At 33.9% G+C, this 20,275-nt stretch overlaps 1 protein-coding gene and 1 non-coding gene across 2 annotated transcripts in view; both read left to right on the forward strand.

Moving 5' to 3' along the window:
• The window catches only part of LOC133187973 (A disintegrin and metalloproteinase with thrombospondin motifs 9-like), a 91,611-nt gene that overhangs the window by 29,111 nt on the left and 42,225 nt on the right, over positions 1-20,275 (forward strand). Inside the window, 3 exon segments of the mRNA XM_061323365.1 lie at positions 4,054-4,178; positions 14,007-14,047; positions 16,953-17,058. Of these exon segments, the coding sequence (XP_061179349.1) occupies positions 4,054-4,178; positions 14,007-14,047; positions 16,953-17,058 (272 nt within the window).
• Trnas-aga (transfer RNA serine (anticodon AGA)) lies at positions 15,817-15,889 on the forward strand. The gene has a single exon. It is a non-coding gene; the product is annotated as a tRNA-Ser (tRNA).

The following is a 20,275-nucleotide window of genomic DNA, read 5'->3' on the forward strand; positions in this document are numbered from 1 at the left end:
TTTCTGAAAGTGAGAACCTCACATCTGGAGAATTTTACGACAAAATTGACGTGACTGTTGCCCTCATTTGTCATCTTATTCAAACTTATAAAAAATTGTCTATACAAACTTTCAACAGGTGTCACTGATAGGGTAGGAATACACTAGTCCTTGATGGTTGATGCTGAGATATTAGCCCCCAGAGTGTTACCTTTATGTGCTTAATTTACCTGTCTCTACCTGCAAAGAGGATCAAGTAGAGGTTTTTTTACTCCTATTTAGCAGTATAGGGTATCAGCTTCTATCTGTTTAGGGGTAAAGAGTGTGTACCAAATTTGTGATCGTTGTCATGTAGGCCTCTGAGGTGATGTCATTTCTAGCTGTGATTGACAGGTCTTGTGTGAGGCATCTTGTCTTTTAAGGTCCTGTTGAATGGTGCAGAAAATATCAGGTTTCCTAGGTAATTTGATCTTTTGTGACATATCACAGGTTATACTAGACTCAAGTTAATTTATCTAGGTTGGTGGCTCTCCTGCATTATAAAAAAAATTGGTGTACTTTTGCTGTACGAAAATTTGATGTATTCCAACCTTCAATCTGAATTGAATTTATAAACTTACAAAATAATCATTATCTTTTAATTGGATTATTCTAAAGTAAAGTTTAGGATACAAACTGTTTAGGTGTAGAGATGACTTGCTACTGTTGAGCTGCTTAGATTGATGAGGATAATGTGTTATCTGTGATTACACATAAGTTTTTGTTTGTTTTATTCCTCTCAGTCAGTATCAATTTGTCTTCCACTTGATTACTAGATGGATGCTGAATAGTTTTATGTGCTGTTAGAAGTGTGAATCCGTGTTTTATCAGAAACTCTTACTTAATTGCTCTGTGTTAACTGTTTTTCAAGAGTCAAAAGAATCTTTGGTGGTTTTTCAGATTTTTAACTTGCAAGAGGTATATATGTCAGTAAAACACAGTGCAATAGAAAATGGAGAGAAGTTTTTATTTTGTTTTTTTCCAAGTTCATGGTAAAATATTTGTACAATCAAAGTTATGCATATATGCTACTGTAACTCAGTGGTGATGACTAAACACAAATGAATCATGCTGTGAGCAAACTAGAGGTACAGGTAGCCTGTGATATATGCCACTCAAGCAAAAATGAAACATAGATGTGTGAGGCTATAGAGATTCTTATAATTACTTCAAAACAAGTTGTAAATGGTGCTTAAACATGCTAATGCAACTGGAGATGTAACCCCCAGCACATGGTACCGACCCCCTCCAGAAAAAGATAGCATCACAAGCAGGGTCAATACTGAGTGTCAATGTTTTGATGTAACACTCATTTTATTTCATAATCCTACAATGCCCTTTATATCTTTTATTCATCCTTTCCAGTTTTACAGGTAAAAAACCTCTCAGTGTGTATTTTCTTATTGAAGAATTGAATTTCATATTCAGTTTGCTTGAGGTTGAAATTGGAGACCAATTAAAATGGCTCCAAACAAAAGAATTTTGTCCACACTGATTTTTGAGAGTGATAAGAATGTTTGATATTGGATGCATTAATAAATTGGAGGCCACTTATCTCCAGTATAAACACTGACAATGCAAATCACTCCATAGGTTTACCAAGGGAAAAGGCAAGGATAGGATAAAGATGAAAGACGTAAAATTTTGGGGGGTGTAATTTATTGGGGTGAAAATCCGATGGAATATTAAGAATCCTGTGATGAAATCTTGTAACCCTTGGTATTGTTTTCTCAATGAGTTGATACAAACAGGTCAGAAGTCAGCGTTGTGTGTAGAATCTTTAGGTTATTGGCCGACTGAAGAAAACACAGGATCAAGAGTAGATGCTTTGATTTTGTTTTGTTTTTTAATTTTTCAGTTTTCTAACAGTGATTATTAGTTATAAAGTGTATCTGAATTCAGTTTAGAAAGAAATGTCAGGTTTTCATTGTATAGATCTGTACATGTATTAAAGTAAAATAATGTTTAAAAATTTGAATTATACGATGTATGATAAAAGTATTCTAATTACTGGTAATTTAAAAGTGGTACTGGTGTTAAGTGTCGTTCTCTTTTTGTCTTAAGCCTGGATTTATAACCATATGGAAAGGTGCAGAGAAGTCAAGCTAAGGTGAACATATGCCATACAAGGACTTCAAACTCTAGAGTCCTTTTCAACACCCAAGATTAATAAAAAGACAGCCTGCCTATGTATGAATCCAATCTAAGACTAAATTAAGACTCTTTTGTTTAAATTGGATATTAAGTACTTGTTATTAGATTCTTTAGATTTTTATGGCATTAGGGGGTGATAAAGGCTCTTGTCCGTTATTAAGTTTCCTAATACTCCGTGTTTGAGGTCCATTTATATGAGGAGAATTGAATCAATAATCGATTAACCCCCTCAATCCCATGTCAAGAGGACCCACTTGAGCTCATCCATATTTTGTCACCTTTCAATGTTGACCCACCACTTTCAAATTCCTAAGTTATTTTTATTTGGCTTTCACTTTCTGCTGAAATGAGGACTGGTAATTTTTGTTGATGATTTTGGGTTCAGGGAAAAATCCTTGCAAACTGAATTTCTTTAGGGTTGATTAAAAGAATAATATCACTGAATTTCGGGAGAGGTTAATTTAGGCAATTTCCAGGTATCCAGGTATGAAAAAAGCAGTTCCAACAGTAAAATGGATGCAGGATCAAATCATGGGGAAGTCCATATGTCAAGGTCATCGGGATTACTCTATCCAATCCAGACTAGTTAATGAAACTTTTGTTGGACTTGGTACTCTGTCAAGGTCATTGGATTACTGTATCCAATCCAGACTAGTGTTGTTAAATAAATGAAACTTTTGTTGGACTTGGTGCTCTGTGCTTTAGGTCTTCAGCAAAACTTGACAAGAGTGGATGCAGATTAAGTTTGACCCGAAAAAAGATTAATATTTTCATTCAGTACTGTGTGGTACCAGGCACAATCTCTACCTTATTATATACCCAGGTATTCATAATGATGTGGTTTTCACCCCCTTTAGGACAAGCATTGTTGCAACCAGCCTTAATCCCCCAAAGTTTGTTTGGATGATTTTTTTTTCATTTATTCTCTGCAAGGATATAGTTTTGTTTAACACATGTAAATGTTTTCCTTGATTAGCTTCAGTGTCCACTATGTTCTTGGTCATGCATTTGTCAAGGCTATTTTTCATAGGCATCAGAATGGTCTTTTTGTCATTATTTAGGTGCATAGTTAGTGTGGAAGACACATGTATGCCTCACTTAATGATAATTGGCTAATGCACTGGCTTCCCTTTCTCATGTGAAAACAACAACAATTTTGTTTGCTGTGTTTTTTTTTTTCATCCAAAGTATGAGTAAACATGCATTGTGTGCCAAACACTGTGAGTATATGACTTCCTCAGAAACCACAGCATGGCAGGCATTTCAGGCTCCTCCCCCTGTTAATGTTTGACTCTTTGACTCTCTGTTCACAGCAACCACAAGTTGAGATCACTATCTTGGTTAAGATTTTTCAGGGTTATATCATCTTTTTCATGTGGACAAATTGACATTGATGATATTTTCCAGTTTCAAGAGTTCAATTTACCATTAAAAAGTGACAGTTTAAATGAAGTCAATCCTAAAATTCTGTCATTGGTGATGACTTTTTTGTGTATAGTTTATTATCTGATCAATCAAATTTATTAAAGCTATTTTGAATATATATATAAAATTTATGGACCACACATATACTTTGATATTGAATTGGGTTACAGAAGTACAATATTTATTGAGTAAAAAAGTATAAAATTACATGGTTTTTGATCAAACAGAATAAGTACTGAATAAGTACAAGGTCATTCAATTAAAAGATATTTTTGAAATATGATTCTGGTACAAAGGTAATTAAACAGGAAAATAGGATATCTATACATCTTTTAATATCACAATTACTTATCATTTAGCAATCAAAATTTAATTTTTAGCACTATTTATCTTGTTTATCTGGTTGAAAACAGCTGTTGAAAATTATTTTATGTGTCTCACATTTTTTTTATCCAGGATGGGCCTCGAGTAACCTCAAATGCTGCAGCCTCACTCAAAGACTTCTGCACCTGGCAATACGTGAACAATCCGTCAGACGACAGTGACCCGGACCATTATGATACAGCTGTTCTTATTACAAGGTAGGGGTAAAAGCAGGAAAAATGTTAACCAGTACTAATACACACAGATCGAGGTCCTGATGTCCTATATTACATGCCCTACTGAAATCCAGAGAATGACCTCTTTAAGTTGAAAACATGATTATATACTCAATGTCTGTCTGAAATTATATTTCTTCATATCTTTTCTCATACAGTAAAACATGTTAGACCAAAGATGATTATACTTGATGCCTGCTTATGATGATGTCTTGTTTCGTCACCAAGCAGCATAATGTAATAAAGTGTTAACAAGATTCAATATTTCTGATATTACAAAATGATCGGGGCTTTTCTTTTTGTTCTTTATAATCATGCTTTACTGCATTGTATGACATCTTTTCAAACATGCATCAAATCATGACAAGATTTTCAGCTATTCCTATTTATTATGATATAGGAAAATACAAAACAGTAGCTAATGTCCTATCAGCAAAAGGAGCAAATTATGTGCCAAACTGGAAGAGACATCTTGTGTTTTGCAGTAGAGGATAAAAATTTTAATATAATCCATACACAATGCTGAAGTGCTGAAAAATCATCTAATTTATGAAGAGAAACAAGAAAGTAAATTGACCTAAAGCTGTAAATGAAAGGATGATTTTTTCCCCTATTATCTACTCTCTTTCACCTGTTTGTTTGTGTAAGATCTGCTCTTTCTTCTCTCAAGTACAGAATCCACAAGTATTAGTATAAGAAGTTATGAAAGAAAATACATGAATTCTCATTGTATGTACAGTAAATATCAGCCCAAATGAGTTTATCTCTCTGAACTTCAAACCATGTCAAATTAAGATTCCCCATTGAAAAATGCAGACGTTAATCTCTTTAACAGATAGATAAGAATCTACAGGGATTTGGCTATCTGTATTTTTTTAATTACATGTAGAATGGGATCAGAGCATTAGTTCTTTGAGCTGGTTTTCTACAAACTTCATCAAAGAAAGCAAAAAATTATTTGGGGTTAAATCTGAAGAGTTCAGAAAACTGGCTTTTTCTGCACCAAAATCAGACAGGGATTAAGACATCTTTAAAATCTTTCGTCACAAAAGTCAAAATTGGAGCAGTTTTTTGTTTAGAAACCTGTTCTTAATTTTGAGAAATCAATTTAAATAATTTTAACTGATTCTTGTCCTGGACATTTGAAATTCCTTCCCCCTGAAGCATTCATCTGACAGTTGGCCTGTGAGGATTTCTCTGATTCCTCCAGAAAGTGTTTCAGAAGATCACCTTGGGATTCCTCAATTACAGGTTTTTGTCTGCCAAATGATTTGTACTGGTTTTTTGGGAGACAGAGAGAAAAATTTTCTGCCCTTGGAGAGTTCATTTGAGTGTACTATAAAGTACAAATACCATTATCTTTCTCCAGTTTCTGCAGAAAATGAGTTGTTCTCAAAATAAGAAATGAGGCAAGTTTTAGGAGAAATTCAGTTTGTACAATGTTTAGGATTGCAGGTTGTAATGTATTTGGGGCAGTGTTCTTCACTTGAAGCTCTTTTTGCTCTTCAAAGTGTTGCACCTCGATGGAGTGTTCTTAGTGCGTCTGAGCTGATGAAAATGGAATGCTTCTTCCTGATACTGCAAAACATAAATATGATGTGTTCATACTATATCATATCTAGGCCAATAACTTGCACTCCTTCACTTATTGTAAAATGGCAGATAATGGACTTTTAATTCATTAATCTATATGTTGTGCAATCATTTCATCACATTATTATACTGCTATAAGTGTAAGAGGGTTCAATTTCAATATAGAAATGAAGAGGTATATTTGGATACCAATTAATTGAAGAAATTAAAAAATGTGATAAAGTGCCATGCAGGTTCAACACTAATCTCTGTGTAACAAGGGGATAAGATTATTTCGTACACTTCCATTAGGTCTTAGCCTTTTTTTGTTACTGGCAAACTCTTGCTGTCTTATAGCATAATGAAAAAAATAAGTAGAAGTTTTCTTTTTCATAAATTTTGGTTTCAAATTCCTTAAAACAAGTTGCATCAGTGATTATGTTATTTTCCTGTGTAAGATGTTTAAGTAGGTGTTCTTTTCAGGGAGAGAGTTTACAACATAGGCTGCTTGTTTCTCATGGCTGTTCCTGTATATGTATATTTAATTTATTGGTTGTATAAGCAATCTATAACAGATCTACATGGTCAGATGCCTCTGTTAGAAGCTCAACAGGATGTTCTGTTAAACAGAGGAGGAAGTCAGTTTTCATAAATTAACCTCTAAAACAATGCTGCTTCTAGGGTTTTTATGACATGGATAGATCTTTGTTGTCTTGAGGAACAGGTGGCTATGGGTGTAGATATAGCCAGAGATAGTGAGCACTATTGCCAAAGGGCAGAAGAAAGGGAGATCTGAAAGTAAAACAACATTTCAGAACAGGCTCATCTTTAACAGATTTTATTCTGTTTGAGTTTTTTGGTGCTCTGATCAGATTTGAGAACTGTTTAATATTTGGATGAAATGTATGGAGATAACAAACAGCATTCAAGCTCAAAAGTCCATTAAACAATACAAATTTTGGAGCAGAGCAACACAGACCTCTAAAACATTAGAGGTGGGATCAGGTGATATGGAGGACAGGGCTCGACATTAACTTTATTTCCTACTTGTCCATTCGGACAAGTGACCAAGATTTTAACTTGTCCGAACTTCAACTTTACTTGTCCGAAAAATTTTCAATAAAGATCTAATACTGTCAACTTGAAAACTTAAATGAATTCCATTGCATGTGCTTGATTGCAGGGATCGACATTAACGGTTGTCCGATTGCCCGGGACAAGTAAATTCTCAGTTCGGGCAAGTGAGTCTTACGACGTACCTGTCCGATCGGGCAAGCGATTTTTTCTCAAAGAAATGTACATATTTATTTAGTTTACATTAATTTATATAAAAGAAAACAATAAATTGAAGATTTGATATCCGCCAGGTAACTGACTGATTGATATTGTTTTTGAATTCGGAATTCCTTGTCGCAATTTCTGGATTATACCTTTCATTTGAAAGTCGGGTTCGTTATTCCGTTTTTTTTCTCCTGGAAAATGTGCTATTCGTCTAACATCTAAAATGTTAACTTATTTGGAAATTAGATAATTTATTCACTTACAGAATATAAGTAAAGTGTAACACGATGTATCCTGATCAAAGTAAAGAACGATGTATGTTACGTAGCAACTATCTTCCTTCAGCGTTGTTTCACAGTTATCTCAGAAAATCACGATTCAAAAAAGAATCCTACCGAAAATAATTTTTAAAAATATGAATTTTATTAATACGGAGGGTTATTGCTATATGGCAGTGTGTGTTAACATTAAATTTACAAGGACAGTGGTATACATTTATGTACAAACGCAGCATCGAAATTTTTTCAGGTACCTCACCTTGTCAAATTGACAATAGTGTATTTGGTTACATTTTTTCTTGTCATAACATTTACAGTAATAAAAAAAAATCTTCTGAAGTTCTGTCCATATTTGGGCAACAAAGTTTTGCATTCGGACAAGTCAGATTTTGAGATCACTTGCCCGAAGGGCAAGTAAATCTGAAAGTTAATGTCTATCCCTGGATTGATTCATGATCTTATTGATAAATACAACAAACACATAACACAAAATTTTATCTAGACTTTCTGTCCTAACAACAACATAAATGGACTGTCAACATCAAACAGAATCCAAACTTTGTAAATTCCATGCCTTTGCAGTAGTATGCAATTAGTGAACTTCGATGATCCCGATCGAGTGTGAACTCAACTATAGCGATCCATATCGGGATCGAAGTTCGGTATTAGGTACGTACTGCTTCCGTCTTTGAACTACAGTGTACCGTAAACGTTCGACAGTCGTTCTTTTTTATTATTTTGAGACTTCTTTACATTCAAATGCACTTGTCCAATCGGACAAGCGCCCAGCAATATTCACTTGTCCGTATTTTTTTTTCACTGGTACCGGACAAGCGGACAAGCGTTAATGTCGAGCCCTGGAGGAGTGAGCATCTCCTGCCAACCGACATATATAGGTAAAATTCTATGTTTTAAGGTGCCCCCTTTTCTAAATGTGACTTGATGATGACTGAAATACATTACACCAATGCTTGCCTCTCATTTAAAAATTAGAAAGATAAATAATTATAATTCTATTCCCCTTTAGCACTGTTACACTATTATAATAAACTTTGTTCCTACTTTTTGTCTCTCTAGAACAATTACAGCTCACAAAATACATTTATCCCCAGAATATTGAACAAGTTGACAGTTGATGACAAGTAGTGCAATCTTCAACTGGAACATAGAGAAGACAGGATGAATAGATGCTAGCATATTCTCCCATGATCCAGTTTTACAGGAACAGACAGTTTGCATGGAAATGATGTGCAGAATGCAGAAAGGTTGAAAACTCATATAATTAATGGAACACAATGACATGAGCAGAAGAATTTCTTGAAGTGAAAAAAAATCAGCAGATGTCTGCTTTGTGGCGAGAAGTTGTGCTGTCTTTGAGTTACATGCATGGTTACTTTATCAAAAAGCCAACTGTGTAGAGTTGGGCCTTGTGTTCAATGAGGCTCTATCTCAGGGCTGAAATCAAGAAATGTTTCTTGGAGATTTAGGTTAACCTGACTTCGTTGGCCGAGAGACACTTTAATTTTATTGCTCGATTAGATTCACTATCTCATGTGTAATTGGGCAGATAATAGCTGCAAGTTTATTTCCTATTGACAGCTAATGATTCAATATAGGTTTTATTTGTGTCTAAACAACTTGAAGAAAATTGGTAGTAATTCCTGATTCCCTTACATTTAACTGAATTTGGAGGCTGAAATGGTTCTGTATTATATTAATTATCAATGGTCAAGAGTGGTAGTATTTTTAAGTTAATCTGTCCTTATACTTATATTACTGTATACATTTTGAATTAATTATATTTATGAGTCATAACTATTATATTAGCTTTGACTATACCCAATTCACCATCAGATGACAGGGAAATCCTAAATATCTCAAAATACGGCTTTTTGATCTTCAAACAATTAAACATCAATAAACCCCATTATGATGAAGGTGAATATATTATTTGTTGACATTTATGTTCAGTTTGGGTCATACATAATAAAACCACATCCAGCAGGTGACATTTAACACTAAAGGGTCACAAATTTGCTGATCTTCTATGAACACGGTTTTAATAAAAGTGGTCAAGTTGGGTTAAAATTGTTTGTCCATTTATATATTATTAGTCAAAATTATTGTTCCCTCAACAGTACACAGTCTGGCATGAAAATGCATCTGCATGTATGATAGAATCATTGCATGTATACAAGTTTTGAAAACGTGGCAAATTTATAATGTGTAAAGGTATATGTTAAAAATGGACTTTCCCTCAAATTTTACTGATTTAAAAATACTGTTTTTGGACCATTTATTCTGTGGATTTTTTTTTTTCACTTTCGGCAAATTGTGAAAGCTTAGTAATTTTAGGTTAATGTTGGCAATTCAAGACTTATGATTGTCATTGGTAAGTAGGATACAAAATGATTTTCCTCAATGTATTAGGTGTCAGTGAACTCTTACTGTAGCCACAATAAACAGACTCTTAAGTTGTTGCTGAATAAATCCACAATGGGGAAAAAATACAAATCTCTGGAACATCTTTAAGCGATAATCATCATCTGCGTAAATGCTTAATCACTGGGTAAATACGGAAGGATTATAATTTGAAAGCATATCCATTTTAATGTATGCATCGTTTGAAGATGAAAGGTCATTAGCTGGTAATGGGTGTTCCATCAAAGAACATATAAATTCTCTAAAATGTCATATATATATATTATACTAGGTAGGTCAGTTGTCCTTTTTTTTTGACTCATTAGAGATATTCCAAGGAAGTTAAATGGCTTAATTGAGTGCTAGTATTGTCTATAAAAGTTGGTTTGGCAAGGAATATCAATTTTTATCCAGTTTCTGTGTTAGGTTTTTTTGTTGCAGTGAAAGAAATATATTTTTGAACCACCATATCATCCCATCTTTAAGAAGAGCTGCCAATGGGATAAAGATGGATTAGCATATATTTGCATGCCACAAATATGCTGTTTGAATCAGCAGTTAGTTTTACTGAGTTTTCAAAATTTTGTGGTCACTTACCCAATTCTTTGAGAGATTTGGGTATTTTGATTGTGTGTTAACGCACATGCATAACCCTAATTTACCTCTCAAAGAAGGAAATGCCTGGGTCCAAAGGATGAATTAGAAGATAAATCTTATATTTGATAGAGAAAAATTGAAATATTATGTGTTGATATTTGTTTTACAAAAAAGGAAATGAAGGCATTGCCTATAAAAATTGAGTCGCAAAAGCTTTTTGATATTCCCTGCCAATCTCATACTGATTGCACAAAAAATTATGATTATTATATTGAATTGTTGCACAAGGTGTTTGTGCTCAAGAATGGTAAAAAAAATGTATCTTTGTGTGGAAAGCTAGTGTGAAAAGAGGCCTGCCTGAGATGTAAATATCAAAGGCTATCTCTGGAATCCATCACCAGTAGAATTTTTTTCCAAGTCCCCCCAAAATTAGGTTATGATCCAATCGGTCAGTCTCCTGGCAAAAAAAAGTCTTCCTTTTTTTTTCTGACGTAAATCTTTTGCTATAACCATCAGCCCAGATGTTTGGTGTGTGTATTGAATGACGGACCAATTCATATACAGCTCAACTTCATTCAGTACATTTAAGAATGAGCTTAGGGAAATTTTACATCATAATGTCATCATCAAGAACAAAAAAACAAATAAAAGTCTTGTTGATTTTCACGCTTTGTTGCGGTGGATGAGTGATGGATGCAGAGTTCTTTTTTAGCTCTTCTACTGGTCATTCACTTCGGCTCCAGGAGAGTAAGAATTCCAATGTCTTTATAAACACCTGGGAGCTGATTGTTGCAAAAAGGATTGTGACATGAATGGGTAACAAGATTGCTACATACTGAAATAAATTCATGATAATACTAAATCTCTGTAATGAAAATTAGAATTTTGGTAAATTAAAAAAAAAGTACCCCCCCAAAAAATACCAAGAGAAAAAAAAGAACACCCTTTTTTTAAAAAAGAAAGTAAAAGAGAGAAGGAATTCTGTGGATTGTAACAATTTATTTTTTTTTTAATGTCTGAAGCATACATTATTATGAGCCCATCAGTCAATATGTAAGTTAAAAAAGTCATCTTTACATTTTGTTATAATTCAAAGAAAGATATCATGTACATTTTTTGAAAGATTTTGTCAGCAAGTTGCGTGTGAAAAGTAAGCAGCCTTGGGCAATGCCATAGGTTTCTTGTTTACATAGATTATTGTCACTTGGCCTCTTAAATTTGATGCCTCTGATGAATGAGGAGGAGGGTATATTTTCATTCATTAGAATTTTTAAGGGGGTCATTGTTCTGGTAATAGTAGCAGGTGCTTGGTCCAGGGTTATGCTGGTCTGTCTTGATCTGTGGTTTAGGTAACCATGACTGAATGACAATTGAGAAAAACAGAAATGTCCCAAAATTATGTACTTCCTTTGCAAATAATGGGTTGAGATGATGTTTTAGAATTACAAAACTTAGTGGGAGTTGCAAAGAAATTAAGAAAGTTAAGACATCACTATTCCAGTTTGTAATTGATATGAAATGCTAGCTAATGGTACAATGCTTCTAAATTTTGAGTTTAACTGAAAGTCCATAGATGCAAGCAAAGTATCTTTGTTGTATTCAAATGAACAGTATACCTATTCCTTATAAGGACATCATCCCAGCATTGCACCATAAATAGTTAAGCAAAATAACTTCTTTGGAAGATAACTAAAGCCTTTTGGTTGTTTTTCAGTTGTTCATGGTGTTAGTTCTGATGTGGGTTAATTAAGCAAAGAGATTTATTTAAAAGAAGATGGTGTGAAGGAAACATTAATCAGAGAGCTTAATTCCATGGCTTCAGACATGATTGCAGATCTTTATGGTCCTAAATGTGTTCTTTCATGAGCTACACAGGGCCAATGTCCTTCGCTTCCTTTAATTGCCACTATAGCTAAAGCATGTTATTATATTCTGCATAATGTACATTGTTGAAGAGGTTATTCTGATGTAATTTTTTATTTCTGAACATAAATATTTGATTTTAAATCTTGCTTTTTCATATGCTTTAAGATGCTGAGAGCTTCAGCTTATACTTTTCATAGTTGAACTTAGATAAACTTTTACCAGATAATTAAGTGATAAAAAAAAGCATCAGACAAGACCAGTGTATATGTGTCCCTACAATATTCAGATGAATCACTGTACGATGTAGATGTATTTTTTGTTGGCTACTGGCTGGAGCTTGGGGGAGTGTCCATCAGATGTGGGTGGCATAGTGCCATGTGTGACTTGACTGGGTGTTAAGAGTAATGGTTCAACACCTCTACATGTCTGCTCTACTGCAGGGGCAATATATCAAGAAAAAATAAGGCATATACATATACCTAAGGATTGGATTCCTCATCTTGTATAGATCTACTGATGATGGACTGAAATTCTGTGTGTGTGTGTGTGTGATCATTGTTTGTGTGCACATGTGTTTACATAATTATGGCTATAGACTACATGTACATGAACAGAGTATATTAATTATAGATGCATGTGTACTTTTTAAACTCACCTTAATGAAGATGAGATGATCTCATGCTCTGCTCTCTCAATCCAAGTTAAAGTTTTTAGAGTAGGTTCATTTCTTTAAGTAACTATAAGCACATTCTGGACTGATCTTGCTTGCATGGTCATCGAAGGATGCATTCTACTTAGTCATCAACTGGATGGTGCATCTGACCTATGATTTCAAAATGAAAGGCCAGACTGAAAGTTTTTAAAGAGATAATTTTTAGATCACAGTTAACTGTAAACTGTTCCTTGTCCTCTAGATCAGGGAGGATTCTACATGAGATGTATACTGCTATACATGCTACTTACTATACATGCTTTGGATGCTGTATATCAGAACAAGTGGTGAGGTTTAAGTTTTTTAGAGGAGGAACATTTCCTAACTAATAAAGCTTTGATAGGATGATATAGCTGCATTGATGCATATAGAGATGCATACTACTGTTTAAGCTTTGAATGTTTTATTTCTGCTTGAATGACCAGGTTAAAGATTTGGGAGCAGATCCATTTCCAAGTAAATTTAACCATTCTTGCAGAACCAAACCTGCAAGAATGAAAATTTACCATCCATATTTGGGATGCTGTATCTGCTTGATATTTGTGGCATGCATTAATTAGTTTAGATATTTACATGTTAATCTGAAAGAAAATTAATTTTAAAAAATCAATAATATGTTTTTTAAAAGCTTCTTAATTAACTACTGTAACATTTTATGTTCTACTATTTCTGTTCTGAGTCAGAATATGCACCCCAACAACTATCATGGTCTATTTGAAAAATGTGGATAATTATAATTACATGAAATACACTTTTAATTAAGATTTACCATATTTTAAAACTATGAATGAAAGATACCGTAAACGGTACTAAATGCACTTTGTGTGAATACTGTCAGTTTTAAGTTCAGATTGACTAGGAATTATTTGATTTATTATTTCTGTACAATTAACGCAGAGTTTGTACCTGTCAGAAGATTGTGGAAGGGAATTTCACTTCTAAGAAAACTGTTGTTGACCTTTTGAATCCTGATTTTCTGACAGAGTTATGTCAAAATAAAAGTAAAAAAGTCACATTGTTTCAGGTAACTTGTTTATATTTTTTTAATAAATTATAAGAATGAAATATTTTCATCTTTTACAGACAGAACATATGCAGATCTCGATACAAATGTGACACACTAGGTAAGTTCAGAGTTAAAAATAGATTATCCTGTGTTCTAAGACATGTTCCCGTGTACTTAAAATCCCTTTTTAATGTCAATTCAGGTCTCTCAAATACGTAACTTGTCAGAGCAGGCTGTCCTAACTATATGAAAACTCCATCAATTTTTACATGTCAAGACTTCAATATTCTTAAACATTGTCAGATGGAATTTGTAGGACATTGGTAACCTAACAACTCAAGGTGTCGTAGGAATCAGAAATATTCTGCCACATTTAGTCACTTCCTGTGACAGGCACTAAATTTAGACAAGCACCATAATTAGCTGAAAATCAAAAAGCTGAATTCATGGTTGGATCTAATCTTTTTTTGTTTGTTTGACAATCCATTTATTATTTTCTTTCTTTTTTTTTTTTTGTGTTAGATACTAGTTCATGCTCATTCTTGTTTTTTTTTTTTGGATGAGGCATAAAAATGACAGTAGTATTACAATAAGAGGAGCAAAAATATTAATAACAGTAATTTTACAAATATTTAGAAACTTCGTTTGCAAAATTATTTTTTTGTTATAAAATAACACTGAAGTCATTATCTGATTATAAAGAGACTGAAGACTCAGCCTTCCTGGTCAAGATGCTTTGTCCCATTTAATTACAAATATTATAGCCCCCTAAAGACAAGAGCTCAGATAACCATGATTGATGGGGAAATTGAGTTATAGTCACATATTTCACAGCCTGATCATGTTAGGTCAAGTTAAGTTCACACCCGGCCAGCTAAGGTTGTTAATTAATTACTGATAATTATGTCCAGAGGATTTATGATGTCTGGGGTGCTGGAGTAATCATTAAACATGCACCTGGAACCAAATTAACCTCGTGTTTAGAGTTTAGAGATACACCATTCAAATTGGAAGGATGTAAACTTTTTGTCACTTTTACTTGATCAACATCAATGCAACATTTAACTGATTACTGAGAAAAATTCACATCTATCACGTAGACTTAAAAAGATGCTATGCTTCAAAATGACAAATTAACAGAATAGAATAACTAAATAAAGGAGAAATTTAGAGTAACTAACTTCATTATGATGGTAAATTATGATCCTGTAGAATTTTTTTCTTTTATTATCAGTCAACCATGTTACAATAGAATAAGAGAAATCACATGAAAATTCAACTGAAATTTTGCTCTAATTGCCATAGATTTTTGTGGATCAAACAGACAGCAAAGGTTAAACTGTTATTGAAATCTGTTATTTTCTGTAAGTACCCAAAAAGGTATCTGTGGAATGAAATCTACTGCAGATATAGTTGTTTAATGTGTTCCACTTTAATTTTTTGCTGGTTCAGAAACTATATGCTTCTAAGCCAAAAGTGGGGACTGTTTAATGATGTTATTTGATGAAACTGGAGCTATGACATGAATTTCAGACATTAAATAAGGCCATTATTGTAATTGCCTGAGTCTGGATGTCTGACTTGGGTTTCTGTGAGGAGGTGAATTTGACCTTAAATAGAGCATGATTGGTCAAGAGAAAGGTCAAGGTCATAGATAAATATTGGTAGCAGAGGAACAGTAGTTGTTGGCAAGAGATGTCAAGGAAGAATTTGACTTTCATAAACATTCATTGAAAGAAAGCTCATGGTGTGAGGAGCCCAAATTGAAATGAAAACACAGGTCTATTAATCTGTTGGTTCAAAGCATTTGATTGACAAAAGTGAAAAATTGATCACATATCAATGCTTAAATTGTCTTGTGGTTGTCAGACGGGCTTGATCCCTGGTGGCCAAATAGCTCAGTTGGTAGAGCACCTGACTAGAGATTCAGGGGGCCTGGGTTCGAATCCTGGTATGGTCATTCCATTTTTCTGGAAGTGACAGGTGAAAGACCTGCCAGGGAAGAGCCTGAGTTGGTGTCTTCGGGGGTTGAAGACCTTTAAGGAGGGAAGAATGTGGCATCAGATGGGCTTGATTGCCAGTGGCCAGATAGCAGTTGGTAGAGTACCTGACTAGAGATTCGGGGGGCCCGGGTTCAAATCCTTGTCTGATCCATCACATTTTTCTCCTCTCCTGTTACAGTCTCAATAATTGAATTATGTTCTTTAGGGACTGCAGACTTTACATGAACAAGGTATTGGCAGTAGGGTATTGATATGATGTAGTTCTTCCCAGGTACCATCAAGTCACATCATTATGTATATGGACATACCAGACTGCTGATGTTGTGATTGTGTCATAAGTTCACTAGTCTTTGTCCCACATAGCACAGTCAGCAAGGAGAAAATCCCAGAACCTAGGTCCACAATGATTATACATTTTTTCCTGTAAATTGAATGGAGAAAAAAATGTTTCCAAAAAAAAGGTAATTAAATTTTGGGGATTGGATCTTTTGTTCAGTTGTGATACCTCTGTATAATCTTTGGTGACAAATTACACCAGAGGAAACCATACTGTCACATATAGCAAAAATTCCCCTGCAGGGGAAAATGTTGAACATTATTGGTTTTGAACTAGGGGGCACTTGGAAAGGAAATTAAAGATGCCAAAGAAATGAAGTCATGACTGCATATTGTAAGGGACAAGTATTTTCTGGAATTTTAACTCACCCATCATTTTGATATCTTGTTACATATTTCTAAAAGTTGGGTACATTCATGTTCATTGTTGCAACAGACTACAGATTTATAAAATTGGCTTTTTCATGTCGAAATATCCTGCGTAAGTAAAATAACTTTTTAATTTTGTATCCCAGTTTATCAGATTTCAAACTTGACAAATTTCGGTTAGAAAAGTTTATACATGTATTATATTAATTGCAATTAGTATATATTAAATGTACATTAATATCATTCTGTTCAGTTGGCATGGTCCCTACATGTTATGATTTAATGACAGTGAGAATGTTTGATGTTATTTTACAGGATTAGCAGAACTAGGGACCATGTGTGACCCACGCAGGAGTTGTTCGATCATTGAAGATAACGGCATCAGTGCTGCTTACACCATTGCTCATGAACTAGGACATGTGTAAGTTAAAATTTATTGTCAAGTTTATATGCTTTGCTTTTTCCATGGGTTGCAGCTTGTTAAGTCTTTATCGTGGATCTTGTATCAATAGAAATATAATTGATGTTCAAACATATAAGCTCAAGGTTCTTTTCTAATTTTGCAGTTTTATTTTATTTGCTACTAAATTGAACCACATTTAATTCATTTAGATATAGGCATGTCTTGCTAACTAGTATTTATTGTCCATAAATAATGTTAACTAATAATCATTCATCAAAAACTAAAAAAGCTATTTCAATATTTTAAATTTCCTTTACAAGGAAGGACATGGGATAAACTGTTATGAGTGTTGTTTGTGAATGACAATATATCATGAATACAAGGCTCAAAAGAACAAAAGAGTAATTCATCAGATTTTCTGTGAAAATATTTTCTATCAATTAATTAAGTGTCCTAATTGTGTCTCTATTGAGATTGATTTAGACACATGACGTGTAAAGATAAATATAAAAAGTTAATTTAAAATGACAATATTTCACCAAGTTAAGCCATCAATATCCTCCTCTTTATTTATACAGAGCTAGCTCTTTATCGTATGAATATGTAGTTATCGTATCTGTTAAGATTTGTTCAAAGTAAATGCTGACTTAGCATATTGATAAGCAGAGAAAACTTCATTGATAAAATGCATTATTATGAATGAGTGTTGGACATTGAATCGGAAGACACTTAACGTTTATTCTTACTACTACTGTGCACTTCACGCTGACCTACAAATCGTAGATCCGTGGCGTGTCGGTGCACAGGTAAAATATTGGTAATGTCTACTTGGGGATTTGTGTACTGTGTTGGGAGAGAAGGTTTTGCTGCTGTTTCTCCAGATCCTTTGACAGGTCATTTTGTTACACAGGTGTGAATTTCTTGACCTACATCGGCTCTTCCATTTCCTGTCCATTTTAACAGCAGTTGAACCTATACATGTAACCAATTTGAGGGGGGACAGTTTTTAGGTCACATAGACAGGTGGACTTTCGTAGTGGGTGACACTGCCAGGCTAGGCTAATATTAATGCATTGAACTTTCATCTGCTAAGAGTTCTGGGACATATAAAGTTTCTTTTTTTTCCACCAATTGGTTGTTGAGATTACGTTAAAGGGATACCCATGTTATCACAACAGATCTTAAGAATATGGGGTCAAGTAATCATTGTCAAGCACATAACTAGATGCATGCATATTTCTAAGTTGTTCTTTTAATTACTTTCATTGGAAAATTTCATCAACTTCTTGACAAACTTGAGAGTATATGGAAGTAGCAGTTAATCTCTTTCAGTGTTGATAGCACAGCATTAATAAATCACAACCCTCTCTCTGTTGGGATGAAATTGTAGAAGCTGATATTTAGTGACTGCTTGTCATGCTGTGGCTATTGTATCATTGCCTTATTAAAATTTGGTTGTTGTTACAGAAAACATGAACTGTTTTTTCTTGTTACTAATTTTAGGTATTGTATTGACCATGGGTCAGTTTGGGTAAGGGTGGCAGGTGTTTGTGATGTATGGTCCAACTCAAGGTCTTCTGAGTGTAGTAGCAGTACTAAGGCATTTTATTTTTGTTGCTTTTTTTTAAATGCTTGCCCTTCCAATAATAAGTTTACACCAAATGCATTATTTATGGTTTTAGTGAAAGATAAAGTGAGGTTCTAGGGGGCATATTAAGTGATCTGCTGTATGAGAAACAAATTCAAGAAGCACTGAATGGCTTTTAAAGAATTTCTTCCTGGAAGTTTTTATCTGAGACTTTATGGATGCTGTTTCAAAATTCTTTTCAAATTAATTTTGTAGCAATTAATGCTGATAAGTAGTGTTAGATTCAGGTTTGAATTCTGTACACAGCAAATGTTTTATGAAGATTCTCAGCATCCAAATATTTTCCGTGACAAATAATTGCGATAAAATGCAGAATTTTGCAGACATACCTGGAGGGAGCTCTCAGAAAGACTTCCTGTAGCGGGTTTATAAGGGATAACTGTGTCAAACCTGAATTAAAAGTGTAAAGTAATCAGCCAGTCTTATCATTAAAGAACTGATAGAAATGACAAAAATTGCTGCAATTTATGAAGTCATGGGATTCACTGAATAAAAAGGTTTATCGGGATACTGAATAAATTTAGAAGTCTGTGACTTTTTATGTATTTTAAATAGAAAATATTATGACGATTTCATCCTGTGATGGAGACGAAGGAGAATTTGGAAAGAAAATTCATTGAATATTTCACATTGAAGATATTAGGTTTTATATATGAATGTTAGTGCTATTAGGTCTTGGACTGTTGAGAGAGAAAATAATATGCAAATATTCAGCTCTGTAAAATGAAGGTTTAACTGAGCTCCTGCCAATGTCTGTCTGTTAACTTTTTACATTGTCAACTTCTCCAGAACCACTGGGCCAAATTCAACCAAGTTTGCCACAAAGCATCCTTGGATGAACGGGATTCAAGTTTGTTTAAATAAAGGTCGACACTTTCTCAAGAACCACTGGGGCAGAAAAGATGAAACTTATGTGAAAGCTTCCTTAAAGATTGAAGATTCAAATCTGTTCAAATCATGAGCCCCAAGGGAAGGGTGGGGCCACTATAGGGGATCAAAATTTTACAGATTTATATATTGGAAGAAATCTTCAAAAATCTTCTCAAGGATAGCAATGCCTTGAAATCTTCATTAAGCTTTAAATTTAACTTTAAAATTACTAATGGTTATGATGGTTACTAAGAGGGTTGAAGGAAGGTTAAATTGTGCCTATTCATAAATTATCCCCATGGATCTGTATACTGTCCATACAACATTTGCATGTGAAGGGGAGATTCAGACAAACTGCAAAATCACGAATCCTAGTATTGTTCCGTAATTAAATTACCAGAATTTCAATTAGGATTACCAGGTGTGATTAAAGCCTCCAAGGTAACTGAGTGCCTTTTTGAGTGAAGTGCAGTAGATTATCGCCTGACTGTATGTTTGACATTCTTATAAATGTTTTATGTTTATATAACCCATCAACCTGTGAAGCCACTTATTTATCAGATTAATGAGCAGATTCTATCAGGAGATTTGAACTATTATTACACCTCATAATTGTTTGATGTCATGTTGCTAGCAGCTGGGAGACCCTGACATTCTACCTTTTTTTGAATTTATTTTGAAAAAATTGACATAAGGTTACTAACTGACAAATCATAA

The sequence above is a fragment of the Saccostrea echinata genome, unplaced genomic scaffold (genome assembly GCF_033153115.1).
Source record: "Saccostrea echinata isolate AGI-Se365-2 ecotype Australia unplaced genomic scaffold, CSIRO_AGI_Sech_v1 ptg000015l, whole genome shotgun sequence".
Classification (NCBI taxonomy): Eukaryota; Metazoa; Mollusca; class Bivalvia; order Ostreida; family Ostreidae; genus Saccostrea; species Saccostrea echinata.